Here is a 16,929-nt window from a genome sequence, read left to right on the forward strand (position 1 = left end):
CGCCGGCTCTTAGCTCCGGAATCCGGTTCACTTCCAGCTCCAAAAAATTGTCGGTCTAGAGGCAAGAGCAAGCCCCCAGGAAGTGCGCCGGACTCAGATGAAAATATTCGTGCTGGCCAAACGGCGGTACTACACTTCCGTTTGGTTGCCAGGCCCGGAAACACTTTTTCCCATTGACTTACATGGGGAAAGAGTGGTCTGTAACTCGTTGGATAATTTTTTTTAAACTAAATAAACTACCCAGTATGAACACTTGTATAGCCCTTATTAAAAACATTCGTTCCTCAAGTTGTACACATTTGTTAATAACGTTATTCTGAGAGTTATTTCCCTCTGCATTATGAACGCGCATCTAACCCACGGGACCGCGCCGCCCGGCACGTTCATGTTACGTGTCCCGACCAATCAGAGCACACTGTGCTCACAGGGAGGGTGGGGCTGGAGCTATTGGAGCTACAACGAGCCGCTAAAGGCAGAGAGTGAAATTCAGTGAATACCCTTTATATATACAGTCTATGGTGAATACACGTAGTTTACAGAGATGCTGTATGAGAAACCAATGTGAGTTGCGTTTATCTTTACCCATGGATGCACAATAAGAACGGATCCATATCGTCTTACTGCCATCCCACGGAGCTGTAATAATGGATATATTGCACATGTTTGCTGTAATTCATTATCATACTACATGGGCTGTATGATTAAATCTTGTACCGTAAATGTTGTATTAAATAAAGTTAATATTACCGACATTATTAACGTCCCTGTAGCTTCGTATTGCACTAAGAAGCTTATTGCACTGTATATAAATATATATATATAGGCTACAGTGCAATAATTATTTCATGCTAAATGAAGCTCTGTTGGATATCACTAGATCCTGTTACAGCGTAATATAAGTACATAACGATTGATGTGTACATTAGCATCATTACTAGCTAGCCGCTAGCTAATATCTGCCGCCTCGTTAATATCAAATCCATGATAACAACAATCCATTACCATGCTGTCATGAACGCGCGGTGCTGTTACGTGTACGCAAATTGACGTGCTTGATGTGAACGAGCATTTTGGTTAAAGTTGCGCATGCTCTATGAGTGCATATACGGGTACTTCTCAGGCATGCTGGGTAATCTGACTGTGACGTTTCACTCTCTCAAAAGTTGAGCCATTTTATCATCATGCGCTAATGAGCAGCTCTCATAGGAATGAATGAGGCCCCGCCTCCCACGCTGTATCCAGTTCTTATTATACATCCATGGGCAAGAGCTTCGGAGCTAAGAGGTGGCGTCTCTTACGTCGAGGCGTGCAGGAAACTAAACCCACCTCCCCTGAACATGGGTCGACTGTCATGCCTGCCTACAAGCAGTAGTGCTTAATAAACACACTTTATAAAGTCAGGCAACACTAACCAGGCTTCGTGTGATTCTGTTTATTTGTACCTTACTTTGACCATCCGTTCACTGTTATTGATCATTGTGGAGAGAGGCAGACGTTTTGTTTTGTATTATAGCAGCTATCGGATGGAATCAATACATGGGCTGCACAGGTTGTCGTGTCCGACTATCACAAGTAGAATCATAATATAAATACGCCGGTAAAATACGCCTGTAGAAAACGGTTTATGCCACAATAGGATAGCAATAGCAAGTAGTCAGTTTAGCTTCGGTTGCTATGCCAACATCACCCATTTTATACCAGAGAAACTTTCATAACAGCGTTGTGATGCCAAACAGCGTCAATTCAGACTGACACACATTCACTTAGGCTAAGGGGAACTGGGGATATGTATCAGCTGCTTGTGTGAGTCGGACAGTGAATACTTTAGAGCGGCCGTTGCAGTGTGAGCTAACCGGGAGCTAACGGAGGAGAATAAACTCCCGTGGAAGAGCAGCTAACACTACAGCGGTCGGTAAATGCTGCAGAAACACATTAATAAACAATGAACCACGGCACTCTGGAGCAAAGTATAAGGTTGGAGAAGTCGTTATTCAATTTATTCTGGCTTCGTGTGATTAAAAGCAACACGATCATCGAACCGACGCAGTTCCCCGTTGTTGTGAGCGCCGTAATGCCGTTGGGGAGCAAATCAGCGATGTAAACGGTGACGTCATGACGCAGCAGCGGCAGTACCAGTCGGGTGCTGGGCGGTGTGAACAGAGCGGGAGCAGAAAAGGGAAACCGGAGCTGAACCAGAAAAGCTCTAGCTCGGAGCTAGAAAGGGAAAAGCGCTGGTGTGAAAGCCGCAACAGAGGGGAGAAGGAGGGGCTGTCACGCCGCTCGCTTCTTCTTCCTCGACTGCTGGCCGAAATTCTGGGTTGGCTGCGCCTGAGCTGCAGCCGGAACCGGAGATTTTCTAGGCCAGCTCGCCCTCGTCTCCAGCCTGGGCTGGGGACTCGGGGCGGGCTGCGACCTCTGCGTCTTCGGTGTTTTAAACCGAGCAGGGTTCGAGGCAGCTTGGGCGAAGGACTGCTGCTGCGAAGGACTGCTGCTGCGAAGGCAGCGGCTGGACCCTTCGAGGGAGGCAGAGGTGGAGTGCCTCGTCCTCCTTCTTTTTCGACTCACACCTCCTTTGCATGGAGGCGAGAGCGGAGCCGAAAATTCCCTCGGGAACGATGGGCATATCCAGCACATCCTCCTTTTCCCGGTCTGGGAGGTTGGTGAGGTTGAGCCATCTCGCTCTTTCCTGCACCACCATGATCCCCATTGCCTTGCCCGTGGCCTGGACGGCGCAGCGTTGGACACAGAGACAAATGTCCGTCACCGCTGCCATCTCGTCCAGAGTGGCTGCCCCCGGGTTACCCGACAGGTCCTCGCAGAGCTCCGCTTGGTAAGCGGTTAGCAGCGAGGACACATTCAGGGCCCTGGCGGACAACGCTGCGGCTTTGTAGGACCGTTCAGTCAGTGTCGACTGAAATCGGTCCGACTTTGCTGGCAGCGTGGGGTTCCTGCTTGGTGACGGGCCCATCCTCGGTAGGAGGTGGGCCGCTACCAGCGGTTCCATGGGCGGTATGCGGAGCAGGCCGAGCTTCTCCATTCCGTAACAGTCTAGGGAGGAGGCACCCTGGATTGGGACCTTGTTGCTGAAGGGCCGGTCTCTCCACGAGACCGACACCTCATCCAACATCTCCGGGAAGACCGGAAGGAGTTGCCTCTTCGTCCGCGCTGCTTGCGGAAAATGTTTCCCTTCGTAGCGGGACCTGGAGGTCTCCTTGGCCATTTCAGGCCACGGGATGTCGAGTCTGGCTGCGGCGCGTTTACACACGGCCTGCAGGTCCATGCTCAGACAGGGCGAAGCTGGTGTGCTATCGCCCGGGAGAGCAGCCCTCGCTCCAGGCTTTGCAGCCTGAGCCGATGACATGAAGATGTCCTCTTCATGTTCATCCGACTCGGACAGGTGGAACACCGAGGCGTCCTCTTCGTCCTCATCGTAGTCCAGCTCGAGGACATATCAATACTCATATTGCCCGAGGCACGGGCCGAGGAGGTGGAGTTGCAGCAATCTTTGACTCAAGTTTACTTATCAATACTAAACCAAAATTAAATTATACCTCCTTTGAAAGTCTCGTTTTTAGTCTTACGCATCCGACCTGGAAAACTTTGCAGCCAATCTTATTTGTTACAGTGTACCGTGCACCAGGTCCTTATTCAGAATTCTTATCTGAATTCTCTGAGTTTTTATCAACTTTGGTACTTAAAACAGATAAAGTAATTATCGTAGGTGACTTTAATTTTCATGTTGACGATGATAAAAATAGCCTTACTGTTGCATTTAACTCTATATTAGATGCTGTTGGTTTTTGTCAGAGTGTAAATAAACCAACCCACTGCTATAATCACACTCTCGACCTTGTTCTGACTTATGGTATTGAAATTGAGCAACTATTAGTCGAACCGCATAATCCTGCTTTATCCGACCATTTCTTAGTAACTTTTGAAGTACTGTTACGAGACTACAAAGCATTAGTCAAAAGCTCCTGCAGCAGAAACCTATCTGTTAGTGCTATAGCCAAATTTAAGGAAGAGATTCCACCAATACTTAACTCGATAGCATGTCTGCATGTAAGGGAGGAAACTTATACAAAATGTACACCACCCCAAATTGATCATGTTGTTGATAGTGCTACAGATGCGCTGCGAATAAAATTAGACTCTGTTGCTCCTTTGAAAAAGAAGAAAATAAAACAACATAGATCAGCTCCATGGCATAATGCCGAAACCCGCAAAATAAAGCAAAAGTCGAGACAACTTGAAAGGATATGGCGTTCCACTAAACTTGAAGAATCTCGTTTAATTTGGCATATTACTCTCAATGAATATAAGAAAGCACTGCGTAAAGCGAGAGCAGCCTACTACTCTTCATTAATAGATGAGAATAAGAATAATGCAAGATTTCTTTTCAGCACTGTAGCCAGGCTGACAGAAAGCCACAGCTCGATTGAGCCTTCTATTCCCATAGCACTCAGTAGTAATGATTTTATGTGCTTTTTTAACGATAAAATTGTTACTCTTAGAAACAAAATTAATGACCTCTTGCCTTTGACCAGTATAGTGTTATCAACAGCTCCCGGAAACGTAAGTTCTAATATTACACTAGATAGTAAACTAGAATGCTTTTCAGCCATAAACCTTGAACAATTAAATTCAATGATTCTCTCTTCTAAACCATCAACGTGTATGTTAGACCCAATTCCAACTAAGCTGTTGAAGGAAGTTTTTCCATTAATTAGCACTTATTTATTAAATATTATGAATACGTCTTTATTATCAGGCTATGTTCCACAATCATTCAAAGTAGCAGTGATAAAACCGCTTCTTAAAAAGCACAACCTCGATCCAGAGGTTTTAGCCAATTATAGACCTATTTCCAATCTTCCGTTCCTCTCAAACATTCTTGAGAAAGCGGTCGCAAAACAGTTGTGTGATTACTTAAAAAACAATGATTTATTTGAAGATTTTCAGTCTGGCTTTAGAACACATCATAGCACAGAGACAGCTCTGGTTAAAGTCACAAATGACATTATAATAGCCTCTGACAAGGGACGTGTCTCTATTCTTGTTTTGCTCGATCTCAGTGCTGCATTTGATACTATCGACCATGATATCTTATTGCAAAGACTAGAGCACTTAGTTGGCATACAGGGAACTGCTTTAGACTGGTTTAGGTCCTATCTATCTGAACGCTCTCAATTTGTACGTGTCAATGATGAATCTTCCACGCAAACCAAAGTTAGCCATGGAGTGCCACAGGGCTCAGTGCTCGGACCTATTTTGTTCACATTATATATGCTTCCGTTAGGCAATATTATAAGGAATCATTCTGTACATTTTCATTGTTATGCGGATGATACTCAACTATATTTATCAATCAAGCCTGATGAAATTAATCATCTAAATAAAATTCAAGACTGCCTTAAGGACTTAAAAACATGGATGACCTTAAACTTTTTGATGTTAAACACGACCAAAACAAAAAACAAAAAAAGTTATTGTACTTGGCCCGAAGAATCTACGAAACAAATTATCTAAGGATATACTAACTATGGATGGCATTAATTTGGCCTCCAGTGAGACTGTAAGGAATCTTGGTGTTATATTTGATCAGGATTTATCCTTTAACGCCCACATAAAATCAATTTCAAGGACCGCCTACTTCCATCTACGTAACATTGCAAAAATCAGGCATATCTTGCCTCAAAACGATGCAGAGAAACTAGTCCATGCATTTGTTACTTCAAGGCTGGATTATTGTAACTCTTTATTATCAGGGTGTACCAAGAAGTCAGTCAAGTCGCTTCAGCTGATTCAAAATGCTGCAGCTCGTGTACTAACCAGAGTTAGGAAAAGGGACGACATTACTCCTGTTCTGGCTGCCTTACACTGGCTCCCTATAGAACACAGGATAGAATTTAAAATTCTTCTTCTCGCCTACAAAGCCCTTAATGGGCAGGCGCCATCTTACCTTAAAGAACTCATTATACCCTACTGTCCTACTAGGGCATTGCGTTCCAAGAATGCAGGGTTGTTGGTTGTTCCTAGAGTCTCTAAAAGTACAATGGGAGCCAGAGCCTTTTCTTATCAAGCTCCACATTTGTGGAATCAGCTTCCAGTTTGTGTTCGGGCGGCAGACACCCTATCCGTTTTTAAGAGTGCGCTTAAGACCTTCCTTTTTGATAAAGCTTATAGTTAGGGCTGATTAGATTCAGCCCCTAGTTTTGCTGATATAGGCTTAGTTTGTCGGGGGACATCTTACTTCTTCCTTCTCTCTGTCTATACCTGTGTACTCTCATGTTCCGATTAACCCAGCTTCCCCAAATGTCTTTATTTTTGGTGTCTATATACGCCGGGATCCGGAGTCATGGATGATCCTGCGCTCCTCTGTCCTGGATCGCGAGCCCTGGATCTTGAGTCGTGGCTGTGGTCCTGGATCATAGGTCCTGGATGGATATCCTCGTGGATTCATCTTCCTATTATACACACATGCATTTCTAAACATTTGGACTACCTATGTTGCAAATGTATTATCTTTTCAATTTACACACGGCATCTATTGCACGTCTGTCCGTCCTGGGAGAGGGATCCCTCCTCTGTTGCTCTCCCTGAGGTTTCTCCCATTTTTCCCTTTAAACTGTGGGTTTTCTTCGGAAGTTTTTCCTTGTACGATGTGAGGGTCTAAGGACAGAGGGTGTCGTATTGTCATACTGATATTTTGTACAAACTGTAAAGTCCACTGAGACAAATGTAACATTTGTGATATTGGGCTATATAAATAAACATTGATTGATTGATTGATTGATCCTCCGCGGGTGAGACCATGGTGAGGTCTAACCGGGAGCCCCAGCTCGGGAAAGCGTGGGGTCCCGTTCCCGCGTGTCTTGCCGTCACCGGGTCCCGGCCTGCCAGGGCGCGGGATTCCGGTTCTGCAGCCATCGCAGATAATGGGCCCCAGACCGACACGGAGAGGGGTTCACTCTCTGTGGCGGACGCCCCCGCATCTTGACTGCCGGCCGGCAGGTCAGTGGACATGGGGGGGTCCTGCTCCGACAGGCTAGCTTGGCGTGCTAGCCGTCGGCGGAGGCTCTTCACGGTGAAGCGGACACAATGTCCGCACGAGCCGGGGTTGTTGATAGCGCCTCGGGCGTGTTCCAGCCCGAGGCAGGACGAGCAGACCTGGTGTGTGTCTGTGCCCGAGATCTTCAACCCGCAGCCGCAGAGTCGAGCCACCGAGTCCCTGACTCCTCTGGTGTGAGGGAGAGAGGCGTCCATCTTGTTCGCCTCGTGGCGTGGAGAGGACCCGCTCTCAACAGGTAAGTTGGGAGAAAAAGGTGTTACCACCCTGTCCTTAATCCGGAGAAAAGGACGGTGTGGGTCTTTTATTCCCGGAGAATACTGACTGGTGTGACAGTATGCTCCTTTAATCCTTTCCTCCTCCGTAGGGAAGAGAAAAGAAAAAGCTTCCTCGCTACCGTGGTGTCGATAGTGAGGGAGCGACCTAGCAACAGGTGTGTTGCTAGCTTGAAAAAATCAGACCCACCTTACTTTCCGGGGAAAGAGAACGGCGAGGTCGATTTCAATACTAACTGGCGTTAGTATTACCGTCTTCCTGCAAAGCAGAAGGAGTAGCCGGCGAGCGCCCGTCGACCGAAATGGTTATATTTGGGTTCAGTCTGTGGACCGTTAAGCTTGTCCGGCTACTATAGAGATGTGCTCTGAAGCGAGAATAGGTGTTTGAATGACGCATGCGTCGTGGCGCAAGCTACTTATAGGGGGTGAATTCCCTGACGCTGACGTCAAGATCACCAGCCAATCAGGATTGGCGTAATGAGATTGATGCTTCTGTTTGCTCCGCGATGAGGCGCATCCCATAGTGAGACATCGAACGGAGTGTTCTGAATGAGAACAGCATCTTAATGATACCCAGATCAGTAAATCATCATCAATAAAAAGCTTTAAGAATAAGAACAATAGATGTTTAATGTTTGAATTGGACTTACTTTAAAATAAGCGCCATTGTTTCCTTCCGATCTTTTCCTTGGAACGGTAACGTTCCTGTCAACATCTCAAACTGGAAAACAGATGATAAATGTCAGAGAAAATGTCAGCTGACCATATGAAGGTAATGCATATAGAGGTGTAATGTTAAATGTTGCGTTCAATGCAAGCTTCATTAGTTATTTGTACTTCCCCTGCATATGAATAATACTTTCTTTTAATTGATTATGCTAAAAAGTTGTGCCTTGAAGAAATGATTACGTTATGGTTTGAGCTCCATCACGTCATCAGCCTGTTTCTGTAATATAAATGTTGCTAATGGACACATTTAAATAACACTGATATCAAATAAGGTAAGTTTGCCAAGAAATACAGTATATAACATTATGTTTCAAACAGGCAATTATTAATCTGTGACCTTTATCTCAAACCTCCACTTATGAGTAGGGAAGTCATATATTCACAGTAATAATGATCAAAGAGAAAAATCCAGTAAATATTAAAGTAAATTGTGTGGTAGATCTAGATGTAGAATATAATGCATTTAGAAATAATCCAATTCAAAACTGCTTGTTCAAACTGTTTACAAATGTTTGAATTGTATTTCAATCTAGTGTCTAGTCTAGTGTCTAGTCTAGTGTTCTAGTGACCAATTCATCTTTATCTGTCTCAAAGACTACAGTGTTCTAAATTATGATGAGATAAGCAATATAGATTTTTCCACAAATTGTGTTATATTTTATAAAATAGGCTGTCTCTTAGACCAGCTGTGTTTCAGTGAATGTTAAACTCATTTTCAGTATTAGCAAATTAAGCTGGCAGGCAAACAAAACAAGCAGAATCCAACAGATGCACGATTACAGAAAGTGATGGGACCTAATCTGCCAGATACAGTAATTAAGCAGCTTTACTGCCAGAAGAAAGCCAAATTCCAGTACACTGGCACATTATGTCACATTATATAATGTTATTTGGCAAATATGAAAATGTACATTTCTGCCTGCTGCTTTTGACACTACAATCAGACAATAATGATAACATTTACATTTCATTATGTCATATCGTTATAAAATTAAAATATTCGTACCATAAGTACCCCAAATGACCACCAGTCAGCACTTTGTGTATGACCTCTCCTGTTCACCACCTCCGGAGCCATGTACTCTATTGTTCCACAAAAAGAATATGCTCTTTTATCATGGTCGATGGCCTCCTTACTCAATCCAAAGTCTGAAACACAGAGAGACAAAGAGGGGGGAACAAGGTAAGCAGAAATACTGACAAAGAAGAGGAATAAAAAGACAGAAGATTGATTACAGTTGAATGTACTGACCAGTTATCTTAATGTTTCCTTCTTCGTCCAGAAGAATACTGTTGGGTAAAATGAACATTTAAAGCAGTTAAAAAAAGATTATGTAAAAAATAAATGAATGCAAAACAGGGGGACTTTATGAGAAAGTACTTTTCAGGCTTGAGGTCCCTGTAGATGATTCCCAAACTGTGTAGATGGTCCAACGCCAGGGCCAACTCTGCAAGGTAGAACTTCACATCCTCTTCTGTAAACATAACCTAAACAAATAAGGACAATAAAAGTGCTAGTTGAAAAATAATAAAACAGGGAAAAAACTGAGGCAAATAAAAAGCAGCAGGATGGTTCTAACTTTTATGATTAGTAAGGTCATTTTTCACTTTGTCTCAAGAACTTAAACCAAACTCTTCCAAAATGATTAGAAAAATTATTGCATGTACCTCTTATAAAAGATGGATGTTTTTAAATATTATCTTTAACTTTCTTTCGTTGAGAACTCCTAGACTCGAGTGGTCTTTGTTTCCTGATAATACATCATCATGAAAATAAGAGAGACCAAGCTCATTTCAAGAAAAATAGCTCTCAAGGACAACTCTTGCAGGTTTATTCACTTCTGCTGGTGATTAAGACATAAATATTGTACAGTCAAAGGTAGACCTTAAAAAGTAAGGGCTTGCAATTCTTTGTGGCAAACTTACCTCCTTTGAAAGACGGGTGAAAAGGTCTCCCCCTCGGAGGAAGTCCAGGATCAGATAGAGCTTTCCTTCTGTCTGGAAGGCTATGTACAAACACACACATACACAGAGTTATACTGAGTTATATGACGCTAAATTGCTCGGGCTGTATTGTATTCTGCGTTATTTGAGAATGCATTTCATTTATAAAAAAAGGTGTATTTGTATTAAAATAACAGCATTTAACCAAGAGCTTTTCAACAAAGAATGTAATTCCAACTAGCATACATTAAATGTTTGCGATCAAAATGTTCTCTTGTCTCTTGTTTATATTTGGTGATACACTTTGATTTCTGAGAGACAGAGATTACATTTAACCTGAATAAAGACCATTAGACAGCCAGACTTACCATAGTGCAGTTTAACTATAAAAGGATGGTTCACTTCTGCCAGAATGTCTCTTTCCATCTTTGACCGTACTCGATCCCGAACTAAGAAGGAGATTGGTGCAAAAATAATTTGTTTAGTTACATAATTTTCCGTTTTATAGAGTTGAGTGCAGATAAATCACATTATGCCTCTAATACCATGAGATTGATTTGTGTAGGATAAACTGCATTAACTTGATTGAAACATGTAAATTGAATTAAACCCATCCTATGGTGCTGCTGGTCTATAGTCTATATACAATAATAACAGTTATGTTTTGTCGTTGCAGCTTCTGTCACCTTGACAGGATGAACCATAACTATTCAAAGAGGTGAAGGTTAAGAGGATTACCACTTGTACGAAGACATTTTCATTTAGCACATGAAATAAGCTTTCAAAGAACACCCTCATTTAGGACTTCAATAATCCCAAAGAATTCTTATGCATCAAAAGTAGAACTTTTATACCCCAAATTCTACTGAATGTAGGGCACTCTGAGAGCTCAGTGAGCATACACATTGAAAATAAAAAGTATCACAAGACAAGACAAGACAAAACATATCGACTGTCTCTCAAAAATATAATTAGCCTACATGGGATTTGATAAGGTTTGTTGTTCCATCCATAAAATATTTCTATATTGTTTTTTGTTTACCTTTCAGTGTGGCTTTCTTCAGGACCTTCATGGCATACAGCTGTCCTCTGTCCAGTCCTCTGATCTTTCTCACCAGAAACACCTGAAATCATCACTATCATCACTTGGGAATATGCTCTTTCTTTTTTTCGACAATGCTAACAATTTAAAAAGAGTTTAACATTTATGTCAGCATTAGTTGAAACATAAAACAGAAGTATTTTGTATATTAATTGACGTTATACAGGTGATGCAAGAGGAATCCCCCTACTTGACAACAGCATACACACCTGTTGTTAATATCACGTTTTGCGTCAGATGCTACATTATACCATTATACCCGCCTTCACCGAGCTAAGGTAAGTGCAAGTTAGCTCCCATCACTTTTTATAAAGCATCAACACTGTCTCACTGTGATGGACAACAACTATGATTTGCTTAGAGTTGCCAGACACTCATTAGCCACGTTTAGGCTAACTATGCTAACATGCTAACCGGGTCAATTTACCCTACTCCTGATCTCGTGTGCATCATGCTTGTGGTGTCCGCCACATTCGGACCTCATATAGAGTAACAAAGTAAGAGGTTTTCACAAATTGAATTGTGTCATGACTTGCAATATTGTTAATCTAAAAAAAGTTTAAAAGACTTGGCGGCTTATTAACAGGTAAAGTACAGTCCGGTTCAGACCTTTATGGCTGGGCTAAAATAAGTGGAAATTCCTCTTACTTATGTGTTGTGTAGTAGGCCTACTTCTGAGGCTTATGGTTACAGTTTGGAAAGGGCACCTTTGTTCTAGCCGAATTAAGGGAAATTATATACATCAGCATAGCCTACAATGATATACTTCTCATTTTGTGGCTGCAGTTTGGGAAACCCCATTCCTGTTTAGGCTGTCAATTCCCCATACACAAATCAAGCCAAATAAATACAATGTTTCCTCAGTTTGGTGAGGAACAACTTGACTGGTTACAGACAAAGCTCCGACATCAACCCCATCCAACACTTATGGAATGAATACAGACGAGTCCTCATGGCCCAACATCAGCGTATGACCTTGCTCTTGTGTCTGAATGGGAGCAGCAAGGAGACTGCAATCCCTGCATTCTCTTTCCAGCTTCCCAGAGAAGTGAAGGCTATTAAAGCAGCATAGTATGCCCTTTGTTTTTGAATGAGATGTTTAGGAATCACACATGAGTGTGCACATACTTTTGGCCATTTAGTGTGTGGAGTCAGTGAATTAAATTAGCACATGTGAACTGCCAAATACTGTAGGTTAAATTGTGTCAGCTAAAACAATTTGGTCATGTGCCCCCATGGTAGATCTTTTTTGTTCTGCACAATTCCTAACTTAAAAATATTCAAAGACCAAGGTTACATGATGTGTTACATTTTTTCACAGTCTGGTAACAATGACTGGTTTTAAACATTCCGCTACATTTCAGAAGAGACTGACAAAAAGTGGCCACTTGTCAGAAGCGGAAAAAGTCTAAATTCTGACCCAGATTTTCTAATTTTGTAGTGCAATTATTACTATAAACATGTAGTATAGCTGAAGAAATATCACTTACCCAAGTGATATCCTGCTGGGTCAGACAAGTACAGAGAGCCTTCATCTGGTACTGTATTTAGTCAGCATTGAGCTCTAAGTAACATTGGTTTTCTTTTGACTTGCACTGTCTAGGTCAGGAGTCTGATGCAATAGATTTGTAGATTTATTTCTTTAACATTTCCTTCACGTGTATTGTCATTTGAGGTATTCAGGTCTCAGTAGTTTTGGTTAAAACTTTTTTTACTTTACCTTTCCATAAGAACCCTGTCCAAGCACTTTGAGCAGCTGGAACTGGGAGGGGTCTGCTTTCTCACAGCCTTCCTTAACATGGTGGCTGATGTCAATCTCCTTAAGTATGCTGTCATCCTGGGGAAAGGAGAGACAGACATCGTTATTAGTTCATTATTTACGTACTGCAAATAAAGAAAATTGCAGCAATACATCAATATCTGTCATGTTACATCTGTATCAATGTAACAACCACCAAAAACAACTTAAATCCCTTTTATAAATACATGAAAGACCGATGGTTATTCAGTTATTAAAGTATTAAGCCATTATGTTATTGCTTGAATGGTACAGGCTGAGGTCACTGGTAGAGATCGATATAAGCTGCCTTTTTCATCCTATTCCTTCTGCTCAGTGAAGCAAATGATCAACTTCCAACCTAAGGCATGACTTGGTCAGTGTGACAATACACTGTAATTCTCTTACGTTGTCATTTAGAAGTTAAGATCTGTATATCCCACTTTCAATCAAGTTTGAAATGCAAACAGGAGTTAGTAGAACTAGAAAGATTAAAGTCAGTGAATTGTTTTAGTCTCTCAGCTTGACAGGGTTGATCGTTTAAAAAAATAATTATTATTGAATCCGGGCTTAGTGCTGTTGTCATATCCATGTACACTTTTCCACATTTTATACGTCTGTTTAACTTAACACGCACTTGGTTAACAAATGTAAAAGGCTGGCAGATTTCTTTCTGCAAACGTTGATATAAAGAGTTCCCTATTCTGATGTTTTTGATGCGGTTCCATCTTTTTAACACAATCTCAGACGTACATCAGTTTTAAGATGATCAAATATGGTTTGTAGTTTAGCCAAAGCTTTAATGAAGTACATGTTTTAAATGTAGACATTTATTGTGGTTTTAGAATTGTTGCCTTCACAATTGTGCCAGAACACAATGAGGCCTTTTTTGTGAGGATTAAATCAGTACGAAGGTTTGTATTTGGAATTAGAGTAATATCTGAATCTCAGATTCCATATAAAAGCTAAAATATGATAACATGTTCAGTAAGATGTGCTTTTGGTAAGATTGCAATTTCTAGTATAATTATATAACAATTCTCTGTAGTGTGATAGTCTGTAAGTAAAACAGCTCTAAAATATTTGTTATTATGTCTCAACTTCAGCCTTTGAATATGTTTGTTATAACAACAATATCGCAATCAAGGTTCAAGGCTTTTATTGGTCATACGTAGTTACGTACATAGCTACAGTGTAGTTATGACGATGAAAATCTTAGGTCACAGGCTCCTCCAACAGTGCAACACAATAAAACAGAAAAACAAGTAAATACAAAAAGAAAAATTGTGAAATAGTGCAATAAGAGTCTATATACAACTGATTGGAATATGATATATTAGATAAATAATTTCTAAGTTGCAGACAGATTAATGTTATGGATGTTGTTTAAAAAGTTCAGGTGTTTAATAGTCTTATGGGATGAAACTGCCCAGAAGGAGAGATAGTTCAAATTGTTCGAGCATTCCAGACCTCTTGGCAATTTTTTTAGAAAACAGAGGGGTTGCACTTTAAAACCTAAGGGAGTCATTCTTAGTGGGACAGGGGAAACAACAAACCTGTCAGCATATCAACAGTGCATTGATATCAATGGTTCTTCTTTCACAATATCTCACACTTTGACTTGACATTAATTGGTTTCAATGCCCTGTTGCACTTATAATCTGAAGCATATATTATAGTATGTGGAACTCAAATGTATTTTACGAGAGACAATACAACATGCTTACAGTTTATTATGTGTTTTGGAGCTCAAAGATGATGAGATGGTTCTGTCCGAACCACCGAGCATGTGAGTTTCTTTAAGTGTAACACAACATAATGCATACAAGTTCTTTGTACAATGAAATTATACATTTAAGTCAAGCATAGTATAACAACTGCTATCACCTGCTGTAATATCAATGAATAGGAATTGGCTTGAAGTTTAACACGTTGTAGCCAGTAGCAATTTCCCCCTTTGTGATTAATTTTTTATTTATTCTTTAAATAGGAGGAGTGATGCCTGTCAACCAGAAGGAAACGGGTTCAAGGCGTCAGCCCCCTGAGATCCTGATCAGTAGCTGACCCTGAACTCTGACCTTCCCATGAAGGAGAGGAAAATGAAAGCGATCTTCCCCACATGGAGCATCAGAGCATCACATTAAAGACGTGGACAGGCAGACAAACAGGTAACAAACACAGACATTTGCCAGCCAGAAAGACTAACAATCACACATCACAGGTAAATAGCCTGTCAACATGATTTATCAGCACTCGGTCACAACTACAAGGACCTTGGAGGGGAAGACTTCTATTTATATCTCAGACTAACAGGTAGATGTGCTGCAAACAGAATACTGCCTCTCCCTCTTCCCTGCTGGTTTGTTTGGGCTATAAATAGACCACTGAATCAATCTGTCTCTATCCATTTATCTATCAACCTGCCTGCTCGACTGCTTGTTTTCGTTTTGTCTTTCCGTGTAGCCTGTCTCCCTGCCAGTCAAAACACAGTGTCTCTCTGCCCATCTGTTTTCTGGGTTACTGACAGACAGGCAGAGGAACTGCTGTAACGATGCTGCATGACGGCTGAACCACCCCACAACAAACCAAATAACACACATTCTTCCCACACCCTTTCCCATGTGCTCACAACCTTCACACGCATCCTTATCTACTATTGATATGAGACGGCTGCTGATATGGCCTGAATATTCACACAAACGCACACGGTGCAACTGTGACGCAATCCCCCCCCCCCGCAGATTTGCACACATGCACTGATCTGTAGTTGATGGAAGTTTGTGCTGCTCCTGTTTGGCTCACCTCTAGCTGACAGAAGCCAGTGTTGTTCTTGTTCCTCGCCGCCTTGTTCTTCAGGTAGATAGAAAACCATCTCCGCACTGTGAATTTTCGCGTGCTGGTGTCCATGGCAACGGGCAAAGCTTTGCATCTATCCCATAATGATGAACATCTCCCTGCAGGGTGGGGGGGGGTCCTAAAGTAGAGATGCAGGGACAGAGCTTTATATATATATATATCTTAGTTATCTATTTGTCCCGCAGTTCATCCATGTCCTCAATGCAGTCGTCCCTCTTTAGTGTTCCCATCATGCACGCTTGCTGTTCGTCTCTCTGAATGTCGTGTCCCCCCCTCCGTCTCTCAGACGCAGTGTACGCCAGTAAGCACGCAGACAGAGTTGTAACAGAGCCGTTAATCTGCGCAGACAGACAGAGAGACAGACAGACAGACAGACAGGTTGACGGCCGGGGCAGGTGCGGCTGGGCTTGTCTTGTGTTTTGCAGCCGGCTCGCTGCCAGAGGTGACGAATAAATCTGTTCCGGTGAATCACGAGAAGTGTGTGTGAGCTCCCTCTTCACATCCCTGCTTGTGCATGTGTGTGTTCATCCCCTGCTGCCTCCCTCCCTGTCTCTCTCTCCCTCTCTCTCTCTGCAGAAGGGATTGTCACCAGTCACATTGTGTGCCGGCAAGCTCCTGACCCCCCCTCCCTTATTCTCCCCTATTCCTGCCCCTCACCTCCCTCCCTGTTTCTCCCACCAGCATACAGCAACAGCTGGTGAAGTCACATGGTGTTAGTCAGCTACCTCTCTCTGTCTGTCTCTCTCTTCCTCTGTCCCTTCTCTTTAGCTCCTGCCTGTCATCCAATAAGACACATAGACAGAATAAAAAAACGATGACAACGTAAAAGTAGAATGCAAGCAGCAGAGGTTTGTGGGGAATACTGTGGCTCAGATTCAGTGACATCACATGGGAATTTAATGTAAGGACAGCAATCAATGTTGCAGTCAATAATGATGACAAATTCCAGGACAGGCAGAGTGCATCGTGATCCAGTTGATCACTTGGCGCGTGTGTGTGTGTGTGTGTGTGTAGGTACTTGGATCTGTCACATCAGCAGCTTTGCAGAACTGCAGTGTTACATAAGCAGGGAGGGAGAGGGAGGGAAATGGAGACCAAGTTAAGTGAAGGGGGGCATGGTGGGGTTTTATAAGATTAAGAAGCAAGGGGTAAAGTCAGGACTGCTGTTCTACCTGGA

The 16,929-nt window shown here is 42.3% G+C and overlaps 1 protein-coding gene across 2 annotated transcripts in view; it reads right to left on the reverse strand.

The window, feature by feature from the left end:
• The window catches only part of LOC117536468 (ribosomal protein S6 kinase alpha-2-like), a 34,304-nt gene extending 18,050 nt beyond the window's left edge, over nt 1-16,254 (reverse strand). Inside the window, exons 1-9 of one of the 2 annotated variants that reach the window (XM_034201355.1) lie at nt 15,699-16,254; nt 12,840-12,956; nt 11,060-11,141; nt 10,386-10,466; nt 10,000-10,079; nt 9,455-9,561; nt 9,326-9,363; nt 9,080-9,222; nt 7,995-8,065 (exon numbers count right to left, since the gene is read on the reverse strand). In XM_034201355.1, coding sequence (XP_034057246.1) covers nt 7,995-8,065; nt 9,080-9,222; nt 9,326-9,363; nt 9,455-9,561; nt 10,000-10,079; nt 10,386-10,466; nt 11,060-11,141; nt 12,840-12,956; nt 15,699-15,803 — 824 coding nt within the window. In that variant the 5' untranslated portion in view covers nt 15,804-16,254. The remainder of the gene's footprint in view (nt 1-7,994; nt 8,066-9,079; nt 9,223-9,325; nt 9,364-9,454; nt 9,562-9,999; nt 10,080-10,385; nt 10,467-11,059; nt 11,142-12,839; nt 12,957-15,698) is intronic. The other variant, XM_034201356.1, reaches the window with a different exon arrangement.
• Nucleotides 16,255-16,929: the final 675 nt, after the last annotated feature.

Source organism: Gymnodraco acuticeps, unplaced genomic scaffold (assembly GCF_902827175.1).
Source record: "Gymnodraco acuticeps unplaced genomic scaffold, fGymAcu1.1, whole genome shotgun sequence".
Lineage (NCBI taxonomy): Eukaryota > Metazoa > Chordata > Actinopteri > Perciformes > Bathydraconidae > Gymnodraco > Gymnodraco acuticeps.